General features: G+C 34.5%; 1 protein-coding gene across 3 annotated transcripts in view; it reads left to right on the top strand.

Annotated features, from left to right (window-relative positions):
• Positions 1-25,567, top strand: part of ADGRA1 (adhesion G protein-coupled receptor A1) — a 277,279-nt gene that overhangs the window by 154,844 nt on the left and 96,868 nt on the right. The window contains exon 2 of one of the 3 annotated variants that reach the window (XM_013300462.3): positions 15,294-15,376. The exons of the other annotated variants lie outside the window; for them this stretch is intronic. Coding sequence (XP_013155916.3) covers positions 15,317-15,376 — 60 coding nt within the window. The 5' untranslated portion in view covers positions 15,294-15,316. The remainder of the gene's footprint in view (positions 1-15,293; positions 15,377-25,567) is intronic. 3 annotated transcript variants of the gene reach the window in all.

Below are 25,567 nucleotides of genomic sequence, written 5' to 3'. Positions count from 1 at the left end.
GATCTCTATAGATAATTAATTATGTGCATGTGGAAGCTGCTTAGTAGTGTTCAATAATTTTCTCATTAATGCAAAAACTAATTCTTATATACATAATAATTACAATTTATACTGGAAGTGTCAAAGCCAGAGTGTAAGATGTACAGTCACTGAGCTATAGGTTCCAGAATGGTTTCCTACAGTACTTCTGCAAAAACAATTAGTTTTGACTATAATTTGAGCAATACCTTGTTCTCTTTTGGTGAAACAAAAGCAACAACAGCATTTAAAAACTTCTATTCTAGCTCCTTAGATCATACATTTTCTTTAACAGGAATCTTCCTCTTGCACTGGTAATTTGTAATGGTTATGTATATTCTAATCACCTGTGAACCTGGTTATGGAAAGTATTTTCATTTAAACATGTGTTTGTTGTTACTGCTTCTGTTGAGTTGCTTATCCTTTTAAGATATACTTTTCTGTGTTCAAGATGCATGTGTAGAGAATTTTTCAAGGCAGGAAGATCAGTTAAGGAAATTTAGGATTCAAGGTAATTTATAAAGTTTGTGAATGCAATTAAAATGTAATACAAAATGAAAATACTTCCCCCAGCTTGCACAGAAGATGGCCACTTTTGGTTAATTTTTCTGGTCCAGTCTATCAGACTAGATGTTCGCCAGTCCAGATATTCTATCATTCACTTCTACATTAAAAAATTGCAGAACAGTTTTTCAGTCTCCTGTTGAGAAGATTCACACTTAAATGTTCCATAACCACATACACCATATTAACAAAATACCAGCCAATGTACCCAACAAAATACTGCTATACTACAGTGTGCCACAGTATATCATTAGGGTAATTTTGTTTTTTGTTTTTTGTTTTTTTATCTAGAGTGTAATAAATAGTAAGTTGATAGGCATCACAACTGTAGCATGAATTATGTTGGCATCATAATTTCCATCATGATTTCCTCTAATTTCCCAATGCACATACCTTCTTAGAGAGTATTAACAGCACTTTCCTCATCAAATATGATGAACTTTAATTATGTCTATATCATACAGATTAGTATAACGTTATCCTTTTCTTTTTTCTGAATCTGTAGTTTTTACAACTGCAATAAATATACAATAAAGAAAACATTGTCAAGTGAAGCAGGGCACCACCAAATGAAAGTTGGTTTCTCAGTTTTATATGTATGGCATATGACAGTAAGACTACTGGGCTCAATGCTGGAATACATAGTATCATAGCTTATTTTGGTTTTAAAATATTTTTCCTTGAAGTATTGTAAAATATATCATGATTAAATATCCAGATCAAGGCATTTCCTGTTATACATCAGAATTTGCCCTGTTCCTTTTCCTTAGGGAATCATTTTTATCCATTTTTCTCTTTCCCTTATTCTTTTTTTTGTGTGTCTTAGCAGACAAAGCATTTTGCTCTTCTTGTATTAGATATTGATGTTAATTTAAGAATTTACTCTGGGAACTTATGGGAAATTTTTCTTGGGTGTAAGTTTTGTGTATTGATTTAACAATAACCATTCTAGGTCTGTTTCTTCTTTCTCCATGGATAGGTTGTTGGTACTGGTATAGCGATTTTCAAGTTTATTGTATTTTACCTGCTCTGTCCCTTTATATTTATTCTATATTTTTTATCTTTAAAATATTGTTTTAAATGTTATACTATAGTAGTTTGTATTGTGATTTAGAATCTATCCAGACGTATAGTATCTATTTATTCATATTCTGAATAATCACATTCATTATATGTTTTACATTTAAAAAGAAACTTTTTATAATCTTCTTCATTCTTAGACATAATACCTATCAGGTATAGAAAAGTAGCTGTTCATATCTCTTTTATTACAGCCAATGAGTCCTTGTTTTAAAATAAAATGTAAACTAAGTAAAAGCATTTAGTACTAAGAAAGGATCTGGGAAGAATTTCCACTTATTTTGAATTACAGCAATACAATATATAAACTAGTAGGTTTTGTGCGGACATTAATTTGCTTGTAGGTGTGTTTAGATTGTACACTGAGTACCAGATATGGAAGAAGCTGAAATGTCTGTCATTCAGTTGATTAGATGGGTTTAATTTACAAATCAAAACCAGAGAAGACAAACTGTGCCCCTCTGTTCTTCCAGAATGCTGAAATCACACATTTGTATATTTATAACTCTTACTACTGTTCCTTCTCAGGCGATGTCTTTGTATATTTATGCCTACTATGACATCTTTGTAGTTTGTAGTTTGGTATTCTATGTTCAATATACCTTCTTTTCTCTGCACATGCATCCGTGGTCTTTTATTATGTGGATGGCTATCCTGCTCTTGCGGATCTTCCTACACGTTGAGATAATGAAACAATGACAAAATACTATTCATGCATGTGTGAAAAATGTTCATTGTTAGGTATACAGAAGGGTTTCTACAATTCTTATATTTGGTAAACATGTTTAAATATGTAAAAATTAGTATACATTATGTTTTTGAGAGTAGGAAAAATTTATCACTTATTCCTGTTTCATAGGTGCTTAGAACAAACTTTAAAATGTGTAATTACAAGCTCATATCCCTTCTTATTTTATCATGCCCTTTGCCACTTTTCTTTAGCAAATAAAAAACTTATTCTGCAAATAACATCAGTCACCTGCAAGTGTTTTCTGAACTTCATTGCTTAAGGTATTGATGTTTCAGAGACATGTATTGTTTAAATTTAAAGTTATTTAACTGGTTCTCCTTTAATGCTTTGTACAGTTTAGACTTGCATGTATGGAGAAGTGAAAAGAAATCTGAGTAGCTTGAAGAGAGTAAATACAAGGACAAAAGGACTGTAAAAAATTGCCAATTTGTATTTTATATAAAATTCTGTTATTTCAACTCACATTTTCTTTCTTGTGAAACAAGCTTCTGTTCCTGGGCAGACATGAATCATATTGATTTTATGTATGCTGTCAATACATATCTGAGAGATACGCTGTCATACTCTCATCCATAATGGTTGGATAAAGAACTGTTTTCTTCTGATTTTCTGCACTATTGCTCTTGTTACAGCAAAGTTCTCTTTGGAATTTCCCAAAGGGCATTGTAAGATTAATTTCCTTGTTATAAACTATCAGACTCCTTCATTCTGCTGCTGAATAATAGTTTGTACGCTAATTAAGATAAATCTCTTAACAGAAGCACATTGATACTGTAACAGTTAATAACACAGTACATCAGTTGTTAAAACGTATTTTAAGTTAATATAATGGTACAAAGATAATAATGAACAAGTAGAATAGTGAGTACTAGTGAAACTCCCAATTCTGCATTGACATTTGAGGAATTACACTCCAACTATAATTTTCTTACCATACTAATCAACTTTTTACATTTTTTATAGAACTGCATGAAAGTTGAATGTTTTCAACTACTCTTTTTTAGATTCTTCTTTCTAATGTCCGTTTTATTTTCACTGAGGAAGACTGATGTCATGTAATAGAACATACTTCAGCATCCAATAAATAATTACATTTTGTTTCTCAAAACCTTTTTCACTATGTGATTGCTTAGCTAATTGATTGTTACCTAATTTTGCTGTTACAGAAAACATTTCCAGCTTCTAGATGGATAATATTAATAACTGTAAAAGTGTTTAGAAGTTTTTCTTCTTTTTTTCTGGCTTGGTTTGATTCCTGTTGGCTTGTTGGACCACAAATAGTTTGATGATGACAAAGAGTTCACTAAAACAAATTGCTTTGATGACTAGCAGGTGATATGGCCAGATTTATTTTTTTTTTCTGAGTGTGTGTTCTCCTAGAAACTCTAAATGTTTCCTGATTTTCCAGTCCCCAGCTGTATATGATAATCAGGGGGAAATGGCTAATAGCACAGAAGTGAGGAGGTTCCTTTTGGAGGATTCAAATGCTGCACAGGGCGTAAAGGTGCTCAGTGAAAAGTACAGTCTTTTTCCTTACAAAAGTGACAGTGGTGGCTGTAGCTCCCCTTAAGGATCTGATTTGCTCGGGGAAAATGCAGCAGTCTATGAGGTCACATATCAAAGATTTTTTTGAGCAGTTTTTGGTTTTGTGGATGTAGAGGAATTAATCTGTGTGATTTTCTATGTGGTAGTTAGGACACTATAATTTTTATGTTGTGGGAGTTTTCCAGAGGCTATATATATGTATAGATAGATAGATAGTCATTACTGTGTATGCAGTGGAAGTCAGCAATGGAATGTAAGTTGTTAGTCCAGGAAGTGGGTATGTTACCTCTGTATTTTAAGCATAGCGTAGACCTAAGGATGCAATTAGGTAGAATGCCTCTTTTGAAGTGATTTATGAAGAGACTACTATATCGAGGAGTTGATTCATAAAGACTAGTATGCTTCCGAACTGTCTCCATGACAGTGGAAATGAAATTTGAGTTAACATTTATGTTACATTACTGCCACTATTGCCTTGTTGTTTGCTGTTTATGAGGAAATAATTTATTTGGGCACAGTGCTGTTTCTCCATTTTTGATGGCCTTAGCTGGAAAAGGAGCTCACCCCTGATTTTTTTTTTTTGTTATTTCCAAAAAAAACATAGGGATGCTAGTAGAAGTCTGTCAGTTTTTGTTGTTTTTTGGTTTTTTTGTTTTGTTTTTTTGTTTGTTTGTTTTGGGGTTTATGTGTTTGGTTTTTTGTTGGTTTTGTGGGTTGTTTGTTGTGTTTTTTTTTAAGGGAGGTAAAGGACTTAGTATTTCTGCATTTCATTGACTTTTATCACTTTGAAGAACTTGAGAGATGTTCTGTATCAAGGTGAATCCAGAAGTACTTAGTGTATTCTGACTCATCTAAAAAATTCTGTGAAGTAAAAAATTTTATTTCAGTAGTTGTTGGTGTAATATAGTGATAGTCACTAAAAACACACAGATGAAATAATGATGGGAGAAATTTTGTATTATTTTTTTAAAAATCAAGGTAAAGTTCTGGCATTCTTGACTGTATGAAAAGAATGGTAAATTTCTGCACATCTATAAGCACATACAAACATAACCCTGCATATATATAAATAGTTTTATTGTGGAATTTTTAATCAAGTTTCATGACCTTGAGGACTGGTGTCCTGGCTTCTGTGTTTATGGGGTTAGGAACAGTTATTCCAGAAGGAGCAGTGCACACATGGGCATGTAATATGTGGTTTTGGTGCCTATAAGCTATTAGAGTTTGATCTATTTTCTAAACTTTGAGAATGTCTCCTAAAAAAAAAAAAAAAGTACAGAGGGAAAATGAAGTAGAAAACAGAAAAGGAAAGAAAGGGGGAAAATCATTTAACTTAGTATAATCAGTTTGCTGGGTTTACAGTCCTCCTAAGATCACTCTCTGTTCTGTTAAGACATACTGTGGGAGGTTGTTGGAAGGAGAGATTTGGTGATGAGGGAGAAAGAGAGAATTGTTTATTTATTTAAAAACAAACACAATTTTATGACTTGTTATTAGGAGAGTTGACTGAGACTGTAATACTTCATTCTTGTCTGCCACTTTAAACTGAATGTCATGTGTTACATTTTTTTTTTTTAAATAGGATGTAAGGTTGCATGACTGCTGTCCCAGTGGGCATCTCACAAATATGTCCATAGTATTTCTTGAACTCATCTCAATGAGAAGTGGATTTTTAATCAAATGAATGTTGATATGCTGGTTCATCTTCATACTGGGAACTCTTCCTGCATTATTGATTTATGTATAGTTTGCATAATATATATTAAATCTATCCAGGAAAGGTGGTAAATTAGTTGAACTGTTACTGAACATAATACATACAGACCTGAAAAGTACAGATGCAATTATAACATAACTTCCCAACTGTGAATTATAAACATCACATCTTCAAAATTCCATAGTTCTACATAAAATTTAATTAATTATTCTAAATTACTGTTATTGTATTCCCAAACTGTCAGTGAAGGAACTTGGAGGTGTTAATTGGGTTTCCAAATCATCAATGAAGGAACCTGCTGGTTTTAAGGCCAGGTTTTTTTTAATGAAGCACTTACGCTTTCTTTTACAGAGAAAGGAATTCTAAATAGGTATTCGTTGTTTGACTTTACACACAGTCATTCTAAGTGAAGTAAATACGCGTCACAATCTTTTTAGGGAATAACACTCACAGGCAGCTTTGATTTGTTTCTGAGAGAACTTCATGATGAAATACAGACAATTAGATTTCCTTAATGAACTTGAGAAAAACAGTTTTAAATGACTCTTCATCCAGGCCTTGTACCACTTTCTTGTATTGGTATAAAAGAGTGACTAAATAGTAATTTAAAAAAAACACTAATTAGGAGTTACAATTGTACTTGCGATAGCTAGAAAGATTTGGTACTTCAGTAAGAAACTTGAATCTAATGTTCATTCAAATGTTAGTGAAAAATGTTGAATTTAGAGGTGTAAGCAGCACTGTGAAGGGTCAGTCCAAATCTCAGTTTAGCCTTGTTTCCTGCCTCTAGTAGAAGTCTAATAGGTTACATACTTCAGGAGAAAAATATATAGAGAAAGGGAATGCAGTGGTACATTTCTTTCATATCTGCCTTTGCACACCTTATGGATTTCCTCAACAACAGACCATATGCAGAAGATTGTTAAAAGAGGAAATTGGTTTCTTCTTTAGGAAAAGAGATCTGAAGTTTTGAGATAACTTAATGGAGCAGGCCTTGCAGTATGACACTTGGCTTTGTTTTTCTCTAAATTATATTACATTTGTTCTTAAATACAGAAATAGTTCTCTTAATATACCATGAATGCAAATGTAAAAACCTGAGAACAGGTGTGATGATGATTGTTAAGAAGCCCACATCTATTAACATAATTTCTCTGTGTGTGCAAATACATATTCATACGCTACCAAACTGCAGTCCTGGAGATTTTCTGTCATAATCTTTGTACTGAAATTTTTCATACTTCCTGCATTACTGTTTAAAAGAAGAAAGAAAGAAAAAGAGAGTTGGCCAGTTGTTTCAGATCAAAACAGGCCAGAGGCTATGAATTATGGATAGACAAGATAACACTGAATTGTATTCTTTTGCTAAGTTTAGATTAAAGCCCCACAGACCAACAGTCTGATGAACCAGAATTGAAAAACACAATGGCTAATTCAATATGTACAGGTCATACAGTAGATGTAACAGCTGTGTAGTGTACGCTTCACTGACCAGCATATGCTGCTACTCTAAAAGAAAAAGAGTAAGCTTAGGACTTGACACTTACAAAAAAAAAAATCAAGTTTCTGTGACATTATATTACTGAAAGCCTCCTGTATTTCATAAGTTTATTGATCGGTACTGTGTAAAGTGTCTTAACAGATCTGAAACTTTTACTATAGTCTATCAGTTGCATAGAATTATCAGACTCACTGAACTGAAGTTATTTACAGCTATGTTCTGTTTCTTCAGCCTTTATCACTGCACTTATGATAGCAGACATCTACAGAAATGCCACAGAACACCAAATATACTATTTAAGTGGTACTGATCATTTAAATGTGTACATTCTTAACTTCCACATTGAATAGGGTTATGTGTGTATTCCAAACTATTTTATTAACAGCTCCTGTTCACCAAAACAATGGCTCTCAGTCTCTATGGGCTTGCAGTGAACTTGATTGCTTTGACATCCATATTTTAATCCTTGTTTTCAGAAATTTAATGTCCAGTTTAACTGAATTCTGTAGTAAGTAAATGTCTAGCGGGTGTATATGTCAGAATGTATATAGTGTATTTCAAATAAAGTGCATCTTACCATTAGAGTTCATTTTAATTCTGTCAAATAATGTATCAAATCAAATGGCAGAATCAAGCTTTAGCATTGTTTCCCTCCACAACGCAATTGCCAGAGTTTCTTTAAGGAAGGAACTTTCAAAGAGAATCGGACTCGCTGTGTACCTTTTGCAACTGTGGTTTTCTGTGGGTTTGTGTTTTTTTTCTGCAGTAGTCATTAAAGTCTGGAACATCATTCTAGACATAATTGAAAACTAGCAGTGAATGTTAAAATCTATTGATAGCTGACTATCTGCAATAATTACTCAGAAAACCTGCTGCTGTACTATTTTGGCCTGATTTACCATTGAATAATCTGAATGGAATCACTGCACTGAAAAAGGAGTCTGTTATTTATTTTTTTAAAAGAAGTCTGTTATTTATTTTGGCTAATGAATTGCAAATTCCTGGAAATATCTTACCCAGTTGTTCATCACTTAAAAAAAGGAAAAAAAAAGCAAACATAAGGTCAATAGGGCACTATTTCATGTCGTCATTTAAAAAACTCTAAAAGGTTATCTTTAATATATGTCAAATTTAAATCATTGGTGAAAGTAAGATAATTCAGTAAGAATCGAGACAGTATAAGCATGAGCTGGTAACCAGTTGCTTCTCCTAATTATCTGCTCATCCTTGATAGATATTAATGTATTTGTCCAGACTTATGCTCGCACTAATTGCTTATGTAGTAGACATGCCCTGGCAAAATCCTACTTCTTCTAAAACACCATTACCCCTAGGAAGAGTAAAGTATCTAGATGATGATGATTTTCTTTCTGATGTGCCTTCCATTTTCAGAAACATGTATACAGTTGATAGGGGCTACCATGTATTTGCTGGTTTCACAGTATCCTTGAAAGTAAAATTTGTTGGCCTTATTTTTCAGTCCAGGTAATGGAAGTTTTTAATAATTATTAGGATCTGAGAATAAGCTTTCTTTAAAGTTAAATGAGTCTTCTGCAACTGGGCTATGGGTCAGAGAATCAAAAAATGTAATATACCTTCTGTAAGCAAAATGTGCAGATGTGTCATGTGAAGTTGTTACATAACCTGAAGAGTCAGGAAGGAGATGTTTATTCAGCTCAGTGAACAAGTACTGGAGTGAGGTTCACAACCTTAGGACACTAAATTAAACATCATCAGTGCAAGAAGGGAACAGGCTTCAGATTTTACATACAGCTATGGTGATGTATGAACTAGAACTTCTGTGAACTAGAACTCTTTTTCTCATGTTGTGTCCTTAGCTTTGCTAGTATGTTCTCTTGTGCTGGTGTGAAAGTATACGACACTGACTTGCAAAGAAGAGATAATGGTACCAACTCTGTTCTCCGTAAGGGTTAAAAGGGCTTCAGAGAGCACAAGCCTATCTCCTCTGTAGGTTTCAATATGTATATATTGAAATAATGCATCAAAGTTGTAATAGAGATTATTTTGCAAATAACAATTTCTAGTGACACTCCATGTGTCCTTTCTTCATTTCCCTTTGTAATCAGTTTAAGGGTTTTGTCTACATTTAGATACTGGGGAAAATTAATCTGAATGAATTTTGAAAGTGTTCAAGTGAAACCCTAAGTAGACACCCTTATCCAGAATCAAAGTAGTATTAATTCCATTCAGCTGAATTGAATTAATTGGGAAATGAATTCAGCTAAATTTAATTAAGGCCACTTAGTTATGAAGGGAAAGAACAGAAATGTCTAAGTACAGTTTATTTGTTTACTTTAAATTAGTAATTTTAATAACTTGTTCTAACTTTTCTTGATTGTCCTTTGCATACATTCTCACCACATGTACACTTCTCAGATTTTCCCAAAAATTGTCCTGTGGAGTGTAAGAGGCTCATTCTATAATACTTCTGCCATGTAGAACAACGTTGTCTGTTTACGTAATCAGTCTTGAAAACATAGATATTTTCTTTCTTCCTCTTTTTCCATTTCACCATATTATTGCCTTCTGGTTGAGTGTTTTCTTCTGTTAAGCCATGCAGGAGGACTGACTGACCTCTCATTATCTCAATAAGAAAGAAGGCAGATCATTTTAACTGTGGAACTGCATACTGAAAAATGCTGTACAGTTTTTATCACACGGCATTGCTATAGCTCTATAAGCTATGTTACAGCTGAAACGGATGTTTGCAAAACACAGTTTTCAGAAATTGCTGGGAAAGTTTCAGTCTAATCATATGTTCAGGGTGATTTTCTTGACCATAATATATTTGAGATGTCTTTATCAACACTTTCATACTGTTACATAACAGTAGCTTTCCTAGCAATTATTTTACAGTCCCTTGCCCCCTTAAAAATAAACTTAAAATTTTTAAAAAAATAAAAAAATAAAGGATAGAAGAAGTTATTGGGGGTGGGGGGGGGTGGATCTATAAGCAACGATAAAATGAAAATGCAATATATATAAATTTACTGGAGTTATGTCACATAACAGGGTTGTGAAGCCAATCCAGGCAGAATACAGCATAAAATTTAATAAAAATACATATTAATTCATCAAATTTTATCTCTCTAAACAAGCATGTAAGTCTACAGAGATGAATGAAGGGAAACTTATCAGTGAGGAGCCTCAGGTACATAAAATTTTCATAAAGCTGCTGACTGCATGTGTCAAGATATCCAGCTGCTTTTGTCATCTTATATCTGTTGGTATTTTGCTATGGTATTGGGTCCTAAGTACTTATTTTGTAGTACAAGCACTTTATAACCCTTAAGCAGCAAGATAAATGCTTAGAGCTGATTCAGTTAGACTATTACTTCTTGGAATAAATCCTGCTTCTCCCTGCCTAACCACAGAAAGCTTTGCTGGCTATGTGTCTATGTTTTGTAAAGAAGCATAAATCTCATACTATTTGAAAGAACTGTCTGCTTTTTCACATTCATCATATCTAACTGTATTCAGACAAACTTGTTGGAATTTGTTGTATTCCTGCAGATTGTGAGACTTGCAGAATAGGAAGTTAGTTAAGTAGTGGATTCATCAGAGCTGTACCTGTTATGCGATCTGTGGAAACATACAGGAGCATTAGAGTAGTAATCCTGCTTCAGTGACTATTGCCATAGGATAGACTGTCCATCTTTCCTGATTGACTTTCCAGAGCATTAGATACACATAAATCCATAGTAAGAGAAGAATCTTGTATGAAGGAGTAAAAATTTGGTTTAAGACCAGCCACTCTATGAAATCCCCATGCTCTGACATCAAGTCACAATGCCATCCTCTTTCTTTTTTATATACTAGTTCTTCCAGTGTCTGGAAGGAGTAGTCTTTTTAAAAAATAAAAGTAAAATGTTGCTTTGTACTTAGTGTCTTTTCATTAAAGCATTTTCTCATTTTTCCACATCCCCCAACTTCTGAGAAAGTTGTGCATCATGTCACAATAAAACAGAAATGTTAGAAACCAGACTTGTACAGAGGCTCCTTAGTAGCTTTCATAAATACCATGAGATTATGTAATTATTTTTATCCTTGCCTAAAAATTCCTTAGAACTTAAGTCAGACTTTCTAAGGCCTCAGCCATGAGGGATTTGCTTATTGATTGACCAAACCTAGAATAATCACTACAAATTAAGATAATAAGAACTATTTTCACCCATTTCTCTTTCACTGCTTTTTCAGTCTCTTCTATGGCATTTTTATTTCTCTTTACTGTGATGTTTATTATGTCTTTTTTGGATTTATTTTCCATTGATTCTTTTTTCTCTAGAGGAAGACAATGCATTATAAAATAATCAGGTAATTTGTTTCTTTTTCCAGTAATGTACTAATGCACTGCTTATCACTTAAACTAATAATTAGTTATTTTGGGCAAGTTTTGAATTTTTAATTTTCTGTTCTCTTGGCAAAAGAAACTGTCAGGCACATCTTGCCCTTCAGCTGCTTGTGATGCTTCTGCTTCTGCTCTGCAGATAAGGTGACTACTATTCTATAATAGGCAGAAAACCTCATGATAAAGATAGTCCTGATAAGGGCTGAATACACATTTCCACTTCTTGCAGTGCAGAAATTCTCAAGAAATTGGTGCTTTATTATCTTACAAAGGCAGAATGTCGTCTATTGAGTGTTGTGTGACTCCCTTAGGTGGAGAAGTATTTGAAAGGTCTACATTAAAGGGTTTTTCTGGTATTTTTTTTTTGTAATAGAAACTGAAAGTTTGGTAAAAGAATTATATTTTCAGTAACTCTAAAAACTATAGTTGTGATTGTCCAAAGTTAAAATTGCTTTGAATGTGGGATTTTTCAATCAAAATCTAAAAAAATCCAGCAGGTATTTTAAATACGATAAATATAAACTTCTACTGAATTGTTTCAATAAGTTTTAATTGTTTGAATATTCTTCCCGTGATTCTCTGAGCAAAATATAATAAGAATATAATACTGGAGAAAATAGTAAGCGGACTGTATATCATGATTGTATTTGATGAATTTTAAAAGGTCTCTGTCTGCTGGAGATAAAAAAAAAAAAAAAGGCACTTTGACTTTTTTCTTATATTGGATCTTTACTTCATCCACAATCAAAATAAAACAATGTCATTGCTGGAAAATCGCTTATGAACATGAAGACTCACTTTTAACTGAGCAGAGGCACTTACCTTGGCAAGGGATGGTAGCAACAGCATCAAGGTAATATACAGTTGTCTCTGTGTAAATCTCTGCAGAGAACTCTTCATGTCACCTAACCATTACCCTGAGCTCCCCAAATAAAATAGCTGACAACAGGTAGGTCCCTCTAAAAATCGATTTAGAGCACAGATTTCAAATGTCACCACTAACCCCACATTTACTTATGTTCAAAGTTTTGGTAATAGACATAGTGGTTTCATATAGCCACTGCTCTTTGCAATCACTTTCCGATACCAGAGTAACTCAGAAAAACTTAATGATGATAAGTGATGGACATGACTTCTCTCTGTGTGTCTTTATCCAGATGTACCTGAAATTTTAAACCTTTATGAGTATTGATGGTGATGCTACATTCCCTACTTTAATATTTCTTAGAAAGATTCCAAGTTACATTTGTCACAGCAATAATAACAGCAGCTTATGTGCCTACGTAATAACAACTATTTGCAAACAGGCTTGAGGGAAAGTTTTTGGACAAGGTTATTGGCCAAACGCTTCCATCTTATTCTTTCACTTCGAAAAAAGTCAATAAAGGTTTCTCAGGTGACAGAATATGTTGCACTGTTTGGTGATTCTGATCTCAGTTTTCAGAAAAACAGGAATTTGGAAAGCCTGCATTATACTTAGTTTTATATATATATATAAAAGCTTTCCTTCAGTCCTCAGGCAACTCTGCTGTTCTCCATGACCTTTCAAAGATGATGGAGAGTGGCTTAGCGATAACGTCTGCCAGCTCCCTCAGCACTTAGGGGTGCATCCCATCAGGGCCCATAGATTTGTGGGTGTCAGGTTTGCCTAAATGGTCTCTAACCCAATCCTCCTCAACCAGGGGAAAGTCTGCCTTCCTCCAGACTGTGATTAAGGAAGGTGTGTCCACCAGTGCCTGCTCTTGATTTGTTTGCATTGTTGATGTTAGCACAAAGAGCAAGCAATGACTCCCAGCTGGTGCTTTCTGCTCTTCTTACCACTGAAGGTTGTAGAAAATAGAAGTCTGTTCTGTCATTAATCTTGTTAGAAGTAGTCTGACTTTTTCTTCTTCTGAAATGTTCACTAGATCAAATTTAGATGAAGAGGCTGAAATAAATAATTGTTTATCTGGTGTGGCTGATACATTCTGTGCTGACCTTATCAGGATCAAAGAGCTTTAGTATTAGTAAGGCCAAGTGATGGACAAAATCATGTTATAAAGTAAAATATAACCGCTCTTAAAGCCTCAATATTAATAACTTACCAGTGAAAAAAATCCGAGCTTTATATACACACAGTTTTATAAATGAGATATTTTCACTCCCTTTTGTCTCTAGAAATATCTACCTTTCTTTCCATATTAAGAATCGATGAACTCGGGTGGAAGCAGACCTGTTATTGTGAAATCATATACATCTATACATTATTTAAGCCTATGAGATGGCTGTTTACAAGACTACTTACAGAAAATTAGTCTGCACTAACAGAAGATAGGAGTTGAAGGTATTAAAACATGCTTGCACTAGTTTACCTATAAATGATGCATTGAAAGTGTTAGTTTGAAAAGGGTAATTGATATGCAAATAAATTTGAAGTCTGTTCACAGAAAAAAAGCATTAGAATTTATCTTAAGTTTTATGTAAATAACTTCCTTACTATTGTAGTTGGTGAAGGTTTGATGTGAAATATTTACATAATACAAATTCCAGTATGCCCTACCTACTTTCACATGGTGAACAGCTAGCAACCTCACAGAGCAGGAAATTCTACTGCTGTTCTTTCTTCCATGTGTTTAGAATAGTTCCATGTCTTTTTATAAGTTTGAAACAAATTCACTTTTGAGTGCTTTGTGGTTTACCATAATATATAAAGAAGCTGTGAGAAACATACTGGGATAAGAGAAGAAGGAACCAGCAGTTACTTATCTGTCTTAATATATTAAAATTCAAAGTTCTGTCTTAAAAGTCATTGAGAAAAGGAAAAATAATTAGTCCCTTTTGTAAAAATTTATTTGATGTGAAAGTCTGCAAGTACCACAAGTGATTTATAAATTTCAAGGACCATTTTTTCTAAACATTTCAGTACATATGCAATTTTTTTTCTTAGTATCTTATGGCAGCATGTTTTTACTTGTCAGGCAAGCAGGAGGAGAAAAAAAAAAATGATGTCATTTAGCCTTCCTCTAAGAGAGACAGACATAGACATTACTAGTGACTATGAGGGATGTAGGGACTGGAAACTGAATGAAGAGTTTGTCTACCTACAGTCATAATAAACAGGGGAAAGCAGTGAAAAAAAATTCCATTTATAGAATGATTTAGATTTTTATTATAGGATATATATATATGTATATATGTGTGTATGTGTGTGAGAGATTCTTGGTGAAAAGTCTCTTCTAGGGATTTAAATGAAATCTTACTAGTTTTATACCCTGTGGTGCCAATACTGAGCCCAAGCGACCTCACTAGTGCTGTTGCATTCCTTTTCAGTGCAGGTGACCTTATTGGTACATTCATTTTTTCTTTTTTCTTTTTTTCTTTTTTAAACAAAACCAACCAACAACAAAAAAAAACCCAAACAAACAAACCCAAAACAGAGAATAGTGAAAGGCTGCTCTAGATATTTGGATCATCTGCATTTGGGCAACAGAAAAATTCAAGAATAAAAGTTTATCCTAACTTGAAACTTCTGCATTTTGGCTTTTGTTAATATAATTTTAGTCTTGTTTGCAGGGCTTGGGGTTTTGGTTGGTGGTTGTTGGTTTTTTTGGAAAAGTCATGGATACCCCTTAGCAGTTAGTTTCAGGCCGTTCTCCTTTTCATGTTTGAATTTCAGTATTATCTAACCTATTCACTAACTGGTCAAATTTTTCACCAGTTTTGAGATAAACAGTTGGCTACTTTCATTTTGATATTTAATGTCTTCCAGAATGGTGTAGATAATCTTTCTTGATGGTGAACCCATTTGGGCTCGTGTGCCACCTTTGTAACACTTCTCAGGCCATCACTGGGGTGAGTCTTCCTATGCTTTAATTTTGTTTTCTGACTTCTTATTCCTCTTACTGGTCACAAACCACACTATAGAATAGCTGCCTTTAAGAGGCAACTTCTTTCCACACTTCTCTAACTTTGCAGAAGTAGCAGGAATTCTTGTTCCTGGCCTATTTCTTGGTCTGTTCTTGCTGGTACCTCAAAGTATTATGAAAGGGCTGGTGAATGTCCTCCCAAACTCCCCCTTTCTTACCCTGTATTCCACTAACCAGAAGTCATCTTTCTCACTTCTGATATTTTGTGATTTTTGAGATGTTGGATAGCAGTTTCAAAAACAAACAAAAAACCCTCTGCCCTGCGTAACAGAAAATAACCTGCTTTGTTGAACTGTAGGAAGCTAAATAGATACAGTGATCATATCAGAGGAGGAGTGTGGACAATATGATCACATATATAGCAGATTTTATTATCCTAATCTTTTTTGTGAATCTGATTGACAAATTAAAATACTAGCTGTAATACTAGCTGACTTTTCTTACACAATTTTAGAAGTAGCACGACATAATTAAAGTTTTAATACACAGATCGTTTGCCTCTCAGTAGAGGCAGAATAATGTGCCTGTATTTGCTTTCATTCAGAAGCAAAATCGGGTGGATATTCTTGTTGACTGACTTCTCTTACTGAGAATGATGTTATCATCAGTTTAGTGATGAGTCTACATTTTCTAAAAAAGGCTGATTTTTTTTCTTTTTGAGTCATTGGCGCATTATCCATCATTAGTGACCTGTGTTAGACACCTGAACTTATTTACTCCCTTTTTTAAAAAAAATCCAGGAAATGTAGTGCAATTTTTCCAGTCTCCCATAATTTTCTCGGATTATAATGATGTGAAAGACATTGTGTTTGCCTGTAATTATCTGTGCTAGAGATTGAAAGAAATTTACGTTTTATGTTGTTACACTGCAACTGCAGAGATGCTTGTCATAACTGATGTCCTAGAAAGTGAAATCATTTGCATACGTAAGGAACAACAGAGAAAGCCCATGGGCAAGCTCCTAGATAGTAGGTTCCCAATACTGTCACTAAAATGCTTGAGTTTTGACCTAAAGAGACCCCCCTAAAGACTGAAATGGCAATTCAGTTTTCATGTCCATTTAATCTTTTTTTTTTTTCTGACAAGAGTGGCAATATGGTTGTCAGATCCAATTGTGATAATGTTTTATTGCTGTGTGGAGTAATGAATAGTAAGAATTAAACAAAAACGTGAGAAAACATGTAAGTAAATTTATGTGGAATGTTGATTGAACAGGCAGATGACTAAGATGTTTGACTACTACTTTTAAAGCCAGAGTCAGTCTAGTAGTATCAATGTGAGAATTCCTGAATAATTCAATTTCTAGTAGACAAATACTGAAAGAAACTGTCTCTTTCCTTAACTTCTGCTCCCCTGTAAGGAGGGTATATGCCATAATAGCTTCTTACGCTCTGAAAGTCCTTTTCTTGCTGTTACAGACTCTAGAAATAATTTGTGTTAAAGCTCTAAGTGTACTGACATACAAAATTCCAGTTAATGCCACACTGTTATCAAAATATCCTTTTCATATTTTAAAAAACAAAATTTGATAATTTCAGATTATTTTCAGCTACTTTTGAAAACAAAAGTAAACTTTATTTTTTCAAAAGGTGGCGATAACTGTCATATTTACCAAGGAAGTTAAATTATTACCACCTTAAGTTTCCATGGCATTATAAAACCTGAAGAATTTCAGTAGAATATGGCTCTCTTCTGTAGTGAAAACACAACCACAAAGTAAATAATCCTTCATGCAGGCATAATACTTCACTTTTGTTGTTGTTGTTTGGGTTTTTTTGTTTTTAAAATCCAGCTGGAAAGTAAATGGGAGAGGGAAAGTAATATATAAATTCCCCTTGCAAGGCTGAAGGGTTTGGGAGTTTTGGGTAATTAAAGCTAATTCCTATACTTGTCCTTCACTGTGGCTACTGAATTTAATGAAATACACTGCAATTGATTTAAGTCATCAATGTTTTAATCTTGTTATGTGGCACCCTGGTCATTAATGACTTCGAGTTATTTATCAAAGTTACAGATCCAACCAAAGAGGGAGGAAATTTTCCTTCTCCTTTGACAAATGGAAGTCTTGATGCCTGTTCGTACAAAAATAATTCATTTCAGTGATCTGAACTTGGGCACAGAGATACCAAAACTGAACCTTTTGGAATGAAGGGTTGAAAAATCTCTTAGAAAAAGTCTTCAGGAACACCATTTATTTTTGGCTTTTCTCTAGGAAAATGATCTCAAGTATTTCATCAGAAATCAGACCCTTCAAAACTTTTCAGAATATCTTTAGTTTCTGACTGTTGACTCTTGTTTCCCAATTTATCTGTCTGTAGTGAATTCCCTAGAGGCTGAGACCATCTGGTCCTTCAGTTTATTTAACTGTTTCTCAGTTTTTGTGAGCCTTGAATTAAAACTGTCAGGATCAAGGTTTAGAACCATAATGATTTCTCAGACATCATTAATTTTACTGTTCCCAGGATGTGTTCCATTTTTGCTCTTACTTTCACCTCCTACAGGAGTAAGAACTTCCCTTCTTGTAGAACGTGCTTTAAAAGTAGATTAAAATGAAATGGGGTGGGGGGCGGGGTGGGTGGAGTGGAGCAGGGAATCACTGAGTTGCAATCCAAATCTTTATCAGTTATTTTAGATTCTCATATATGAAATAGTTTTTTATGCATTTTCTTGCTTTCATTTAACCTTCCATTAAAATAGAATTAATCCTATTTTGCCAGTGGGCAAACTTCTAATGTAGGTGGGGATTATACGATTCACAGGAAGTGAACAAGTAACGCTACATTAATTATTAACGCATTGTGTAAGGGTTAACCAGCTAGTCTCAACATACCTCTGGGAGTCTAATAAGTAGTATTTATCCTTAGGTTTCTAATTGAGAAGATGAAGTCTGTTTGACATGAATAGGATTGACTTAAGTATTCAAGGATTCAAGTGCTTTCCAGTCGACTAAATGAGAGACTGAAGTAGAGAAGATATTCTTGCCTTCCCTCCTATGTCTTTGGTACTAAGGCCAGGACAAAGGGTGTTTGGGTTTTTTTTAATTGCTGCTTCAGAATTGCTTTTCTGTGTCCAGACACTCATTTATAAATGCTGATATTATCAACTCTTTCCTATAGGAATTGAGTATTTTGTGTACATTCAGTTAAACTTGCACATCATTTGCTCTACTGGCAGAACTAGTTGCCATTTACTATCCCAGTGAAAGAGAGTGAAATCTTAAATATATGTTTATGGATCTTTTATGTTATATATTGTATGTCAGTCTTGTTATTGATTTTAAAAAAAATATCTTAATAGTTCACTAAAAAATAATACTTTTAGGGATCATTATCACTGCATAAAAACGGAAGTTCAATATTGACATAGACATGAAAGATGAAAATGTATATATTGATCATGATTTTATCGTGGTTATTTTAAGTGCCCAAAGCAAGAACTTACACATTATAGTAGATAAATCACAGAAATGTCTAGGGATCTGTGGTGGTTTGCTTGCATTCTTGTTTTAAGATACAGGAAAGTATTAATACTCTTAGAAAGTGGGATTGTACCATACGATAAAGTACTTAACAAAAATCTACAACATAATGTGAACCTTGGGTTATACCATCTACTCCTTAAGTCCATATTTTCCCTTTGCTACCATCACAGCTCCTTTGATTTCCATTGTTGTGGCCTGTATCACATGTTTATTCACAGAATGAACAAGATTCCAAGTGAACAGGAGTCTACCAGACCTTAATAAGGGATCATTTGTGAGGATCCCTGTACTTCTTCACATTACATACTTGCAGTTCTTTTTGGTGGCTCTTCTATCTCAGGTGTCCCAGGAACCTTTAAGAAAGATTTAATGTTTCAGTTAAAACTTAAAAGTTCTTCTAAACTAGGACAAGTATATTTCATTTTTAAAAAATTGAATTATCTGCTGAAATATCAGCTCAGCTGTGTTTCACACTTCAATATTAATGATTTTAGAAGTGGTTTGCCTGGAGGAGGGCAGCAAACGTAGAATTTTAAATATGTTAATCTGTATATAAAAAAGGAAATTTTTAAGGAATGGTCAATGCTTGTTTTAAAACAATCTCTCTTTTTTCTTTTTTTTTTTTTTTTTTTTTTTTCTTCTCAGAAGTGGAGATACTGTTAGGATTTAGTTGGTTTAGTGGTGGACTTGGCAGTCCTGAGTTAACAGTTGGACCTGATGATCTCAAAGGTCTTTTCCTGATTCTGCCCCATTTTAGCAGCTCATATTATATACCAGTCGGTGCTATCATAATAGCCAGTCTCAATGCTTAGGAAATCGAGGCACTCTCATTCTTTAGTTAAGATAAAGTTGGCCTGCTCATTCACAGGGTAGAAATGTGCTCTCCCCCATGGTGCCAGAAGGGAGGTGACAGAGGTAGTCATTTGTCACCAGGGGAAAGAAAATTCATGGCCCATTATCTCTTCCTTTTTCTTCTAGGTAAAAAATGGAGAGGACTAATAAAGTAGAGCTACAAAACACATCATCTTGGCCCTTCCAAGTACAATTCTGCTGTTATTACATGGGTGTAGATGACTATTCAGAATCATGCTCCACTCTTAGATGCCATCATATAGATTGGTTTTGTGACTTGGCGTCACCAGGATAAATGCTACCTGTGTATGGCTGTTACGGGATGTAAGAGAGAAGTTGCCTTTTGGTTTTACAACAGAATGGCTGTTGTACTGTCTGTACAACATACAACATGAAATGCTTTCAACATGAATCTGGTATTTGAGCTGTGTTTCATCACAGTTGTAGAAAATGATCAGGACAGGAGCTTGAGCATAAGACATTTTCCCTTAAAATACTGTGCTTATATGATGGGCAGATAGTTGCTCCATTTCTGTTACTGCCCAGAAGACTCTTCTGTTCTGCGGATTTCATCTCTTTACTTCCAGGTGTCCAGGAATGTTCAACACAGTGAGATTCTGTAACTGCCAGAAAAAAGATCTGGGGCCACATCCTTTGGAAAAGAAAATTAGAGAAGTCTCTGCAATGGGCATAAGATGGGTAGAACAGGAGCAATCTGTTACTGTAAAGTGGAACAGATGAAAATGGGAAGGACTGCTAAGTTCTTCAAGTTGCATAATAAAGTTGTAGACATTTTAATAATATTCCTGATATCTATTCCACTTTTTTATGAAGAGTCTACCCCAGCTATACAAATAAAGCCATACTCGTCAAACCACTTTTTAAGCTTTCTTTTTTGTTGGACAGATGAAGTCATTGTTTCATCTTCAGTAACAAATTTAGTAGCAAAGTAGCAAAGGCCTCCCCTGTTTCTTGTTGATAAGTACTGCTCATCACTTTTGTAAGCAACATGTTGAGATCAGAAGAAGACATTTAAAAAATTACTGTTTATCCATAGTGTAAGACTTTCTTCTGTACGTAAAAGGAAATTGTAAAGCCAGTTAAGGAAGACAAAGTTGCAACATGTTTTATTAAATGTTTTATTTCCCCAACCTGGATCAGCTTGTCATATCCATGCTTATGGTGGGGTTTTTTTATTACTGCATTTAACCTAAAAGTCTATGATAATTTTAGGGATACTGGCTAATCCTTTCTTGTTTAAAAACATTAACAATTTTCAAGAAATACATTCTTCTTCAGATTGTACATCCCTTTGCACTGTCATAACAATCACTTAGTTCCAGGTGAAGCCCTTTGTATGACCTTCCTACAAGCACCTGTTGTCTTTGTTATGCTGTCTAAGCATAATTAACGGCACTCTGCTAGTGGCAGGGGTTGAATGCTAATTTGTCGTAGAAAGCTTGACAGAAGGGTTTTGCACTCCTTGTACTTTAAGTGCTACTGTAGCAGTACATTTATGTTTAGAAGATATAATTATTATTTCTTTATAAGCATCAGCTAAATAACATCCCAAATGAGTAAGACAGCATGGAGTTCTGCCTTGTCGATTGGAATTAGTGCATTAGTAATATTTAACATTAATACTATTGTCCAAATATCATGAAAATATATGAAAATATGGTCACTTGTCCTAGTGATTTTAAATTAAAACTTTTTTATGTAAAGACATCAATAGAATATGTAGAATTTCCTGTGTAAGATCTTGTTTCATTGCAGATTTTTAGAATCACATCTTTAACTCATATAAAATATGTTATTTATCTATTTATAACAGTGGAAGTTCAATCTGTAAATACTAAAACCACGGTCATTACATTTACACTGAATATTTAAAATGAGGTTTATTCAGGGTTTGATTCCTAATTCAAGCTGTTCCCATTTCAATTTCAAAAAACTCTAACCGTAACTTACCATCCAGTGGAAGCTCTGTGCAGGTGTATATGTCAGAGATCAGTGATGTGGTCCAGCTCACCTCTAACATGTATTTCAAGCAGAGCTGAGTCTGCATGTAATTACCTCAGTTAGTTGGCTTTGCTGACTCCTGAGCTTTGGGACAAAGGAAAAGTGCAGGAATTTTCCTAGTCCTCAGAAAGGAAGAAAAAGTATTCTCAGCTTTTCCAGACTCTAGCATCTGTATTCTTTCAGATGGTGTAGCCAGAGACCAGGAATATGGAGGAGGACTGTATAACCACATGCATGGGCTAGGTTATGACAAGCCACCCTCAAATGGGGTCATTTTTGGGATGTCCCTTTAATCAGGAATTTTCCTTGATTTTCTACCTTGAATTTTTACCCTTGGACAAAACCTGGATCTCAGGTTTAATATATTCTTTTGCCACTTTACACATTGTCAAATGATTGTTCAGCTGCTAAAATAAAAATCTCAGTAGAGTTTTAAATTAAGGATTAAAGCATAGCTGTAAATTAACAGGAATGTGATTACAGATATGCAAAGACAGTGAAAATTAACACTGATTGCTAGGAATGACTGCATAGATACTCTTTTGTTTACAGTTATTAACTAGAGGCTGCTTGGAGGATATTTCTCTGGTTTTCTCATTTACAGGTGATAAATTATTTCTGGAATGTAAAATAAGCTTTACCTTTTTCAGTATTAGGATATATTTAGTGCAATGCCATTGAAGGGTATTTTACAACTAGAGGAACACATTGGCCCATGCCGATCAGAAGAAGGTACCCGAATGCAAATCTACAAATCTCAGGCTGTTGGACTGTTTATATGACAAAGCACATTATTACAAAGAAGATTGACAGAGTTAACTTGATTCTGCCATGTTGAGCCTTATTAAACACTCTCTCTCAATATTACAGACTTAATTAGCTGGAATCGTAGTTACATGATCTTCAATGATGGGGATAATACATGTGAGCTGAAATGAGCCTAACAGGCTTGACCTTCAGTCAGTTATGTGAATGGTTAAGAACTTAGATGCATGCTATATTTACCATCTTACTGAAGGTTCAAGCTGATCAGGTCTCCAAAAGAAAGCTGCAGAAGTCAATGCTGAAGAAGTCAAGTGCAGGCATATACACACTTGAAGTGTAGCACCAGGTTTAACTTACTCCTGGACTTCAAACACCAATGTAAACACACTACTGACGGGGGCACAAGTCCCTATATCCAGGGAAGGAAATAGTAACCAAAGCAGCAACAGGTTGTCAGTAAAAACAAAAGCAAAAAAGTAAAAGACAGTTTTGTGTTTCATGTCGTAGTCTACATACCAACATGGATTATCTTCACAAAATTACCTTCTAGTTCCTTTGCAGTTTTTGCCTATGGTTTTCATATCCACATTTCCCTCAGAAACGACTTAACGGATACAGTGATTACATCCACCTCTTTCCCTGAAAACAGTCCAGAGCACTATAACGATGCCCGAGTGTCACAGCCATAATCTGGGCATGTGTTTCTGCACTGGCCGGTGCAGACAGGGAAAACAACCTCAGCTCTTTCACAACAGAATATCTTCCTCCTGTTCCCCCAAAAGGTCTTGAGAAATCACAGCCTATGCATATAGTATGGCAGGAGGTAGGCCGCCTGAGTGTCCTGTGCTCATTTCTTCATGTAGGATACAGCTCATGAATTTCAAAGGCCTCCGTAAAGACATGGTGTTTAGACTGTATAAATGTCAGCCTTAATTAACTGATGCTGAACCTAGGATACATCAGCGAAGAACTACGAACATATAAACAGCCCAGACTAAAGATCAATCAATTTGTTACGTAGCCTTTGGCAGTGGCTTAAAAGCAAGTGCTCAGGAAAGGGTGTCAGAACAGGGCTAGCCTGCAGAGAGCACACCCCAGAATATTTCTCCGGCCTCCCCAGTGTGCAGCTCTGGGTTTTCTTGTGCAGTCTTGACTAGGAAAATACCTTGTAATGGTTTGTTATTATTAGAAGCTTTCTTCTTAGAGGGAAAGGCAGAATTGTGACTTAGTATAAGCTATGTTTTAAACCTCAGGTGAAACGTGGATTTGGTGCATGACCCTCGGGTATACTGTTGTATTTTTTTGTACTGATAACAGCTCAGCTAGAAAAGACAGTAGAGCACTGGACTTCAGTGAAAGTCAGATGCTGAATCTGTAATAAAGTTTGTAATTCAGTAGATGACAGCTGAGAAACTTTCTCTGAATATAAAATGAAGAGATTTCTGAAAGTTTTAATATTACTAATGAAAATTACAGCACTTTCAGTATTGCGTAGTGCATGTTCCACCAAAATAGTATACTTAAGATCTGGTATTCAGCATCACGGGTGATCTGATGCACTTGGCTGAAAGACCTGATTTACAGTGCCCTGCCTGTAAATCGTCATGACAGAAGTATGTCAAAGGAGCTGCCTCGCATTTGTACTTGCTTTTTCTTATTTTAGAACCTAAAGAAAGTGTATTGTTTTCATGTGCTGAAAAACTAATTTAATAATTAATATCACTAAAATATTAATTATTAAATAAGAAATAATTGTGCAATTCTTGTAGGCTTCTAGAAATGACTTCTTAACATGAATAGCTAAAAATGATCTTTCAAGTACTGCAAAATAGCTGCACTACCTTTGAAGTTCCTATGCTTACTCTCCAATACATGGTAAAGATACAGTGATACACTGTTTCCTGAGTTCTGTAGAAATTATCTTGCTTTTGTGTAACTCTTCCTGAGAATTTTGACATAGAATGTTTTAAAATCTCTGTATATATACACATATATGCATATGCATACACACTATCTATAGTATCATATATCTATATATGGAAGTATGATAATAGCAAAAGTGTATAAACTTATGCTTAATCTTGACTTTTAGATACGTGCTCCTGAATAGCTTCATGGTTTAAGCAATATTGCTGTTATGGTCTGTTGCATATGAAAGTTGCCACTTACTCCACTGGTGTTTCATTAGGATTTGTTGGCAGCTAAGATGAGGTCTTACTTTTTTGGATAATCTATTTGATTTTATAGGGGTAGTATTTTACAGATACTTTAAGATCGAACTAAAGCTCTCCTTCAGTAGATCAAAAAATGGAAAACAGAGTAACATATTTACATATTACGTGTTATGTGGGGAAATTAATTTTAATGCTATATAGAAGCATCACGTATACAATCCTATGTGATCCTTCAGGTTCAAGTACCAGTGATTTTTAGCAGTTGTGGTTCCTGGGACATTAGTACAGTTTCACTGGTAGTGTAGAACAGCTTAGAAACTCTACTTCCATTGGTTGGTATACAATATCTATGAATTTATTTTTCTTAGTACTTTGTATAGACCTCTTAGAATTAATCCACAGATTCTCAGGGATCCATGGTCCACGTGTTGAAATCTGTTGGCTAAATAGCGTTCATGTAATTCATCAGCTAGCCAGGCAATGAAACTTAGGTTACTGGCTGTTTGCCTGTGAAGAAGGCTCAGAGAGGGAAAAGGCAAAATTAGCTCTCTTCATATTTTATTTCCCTTGAACTAGGAGCTCCAATTTTTTTTATTTTTTTTTATTATTTTTTTTTAACATATGAGCTTTTAAAAACTTTCCATACTTTTAGGTGGAATGCTTTTAGCTTTCTAGCTGGCCTTTTATAAAACTGACATGTTTTGTCTCAAATAGATGTTTGCTTCAACATATCATAAAACACAATTGCTCATCTACAAAAAAGGACTAAACTCTTCTTCATACCCTTTGACAAATTCATTTTACAAGCAACTACAAAATACTG

Source organism: Falco peregrinus, chromosome 1 (assembly GCF_023634155.1).
Source record: "Falco peregrinus isolate bFalPer1 chromosome 1, bFalPer1.pri, whole genome shotgun sequence".
In the NCBI taxonomy this organism is placed as follows: domain Eukaryota; kingdom Metazoa; phylum Chordata; class Aves; order Falconiformes; family Falconidae; genus Falco; species Falco peregrinus.
This window is presented reverse-complemented; position numbering and strand designations above follow the sequence as displayed.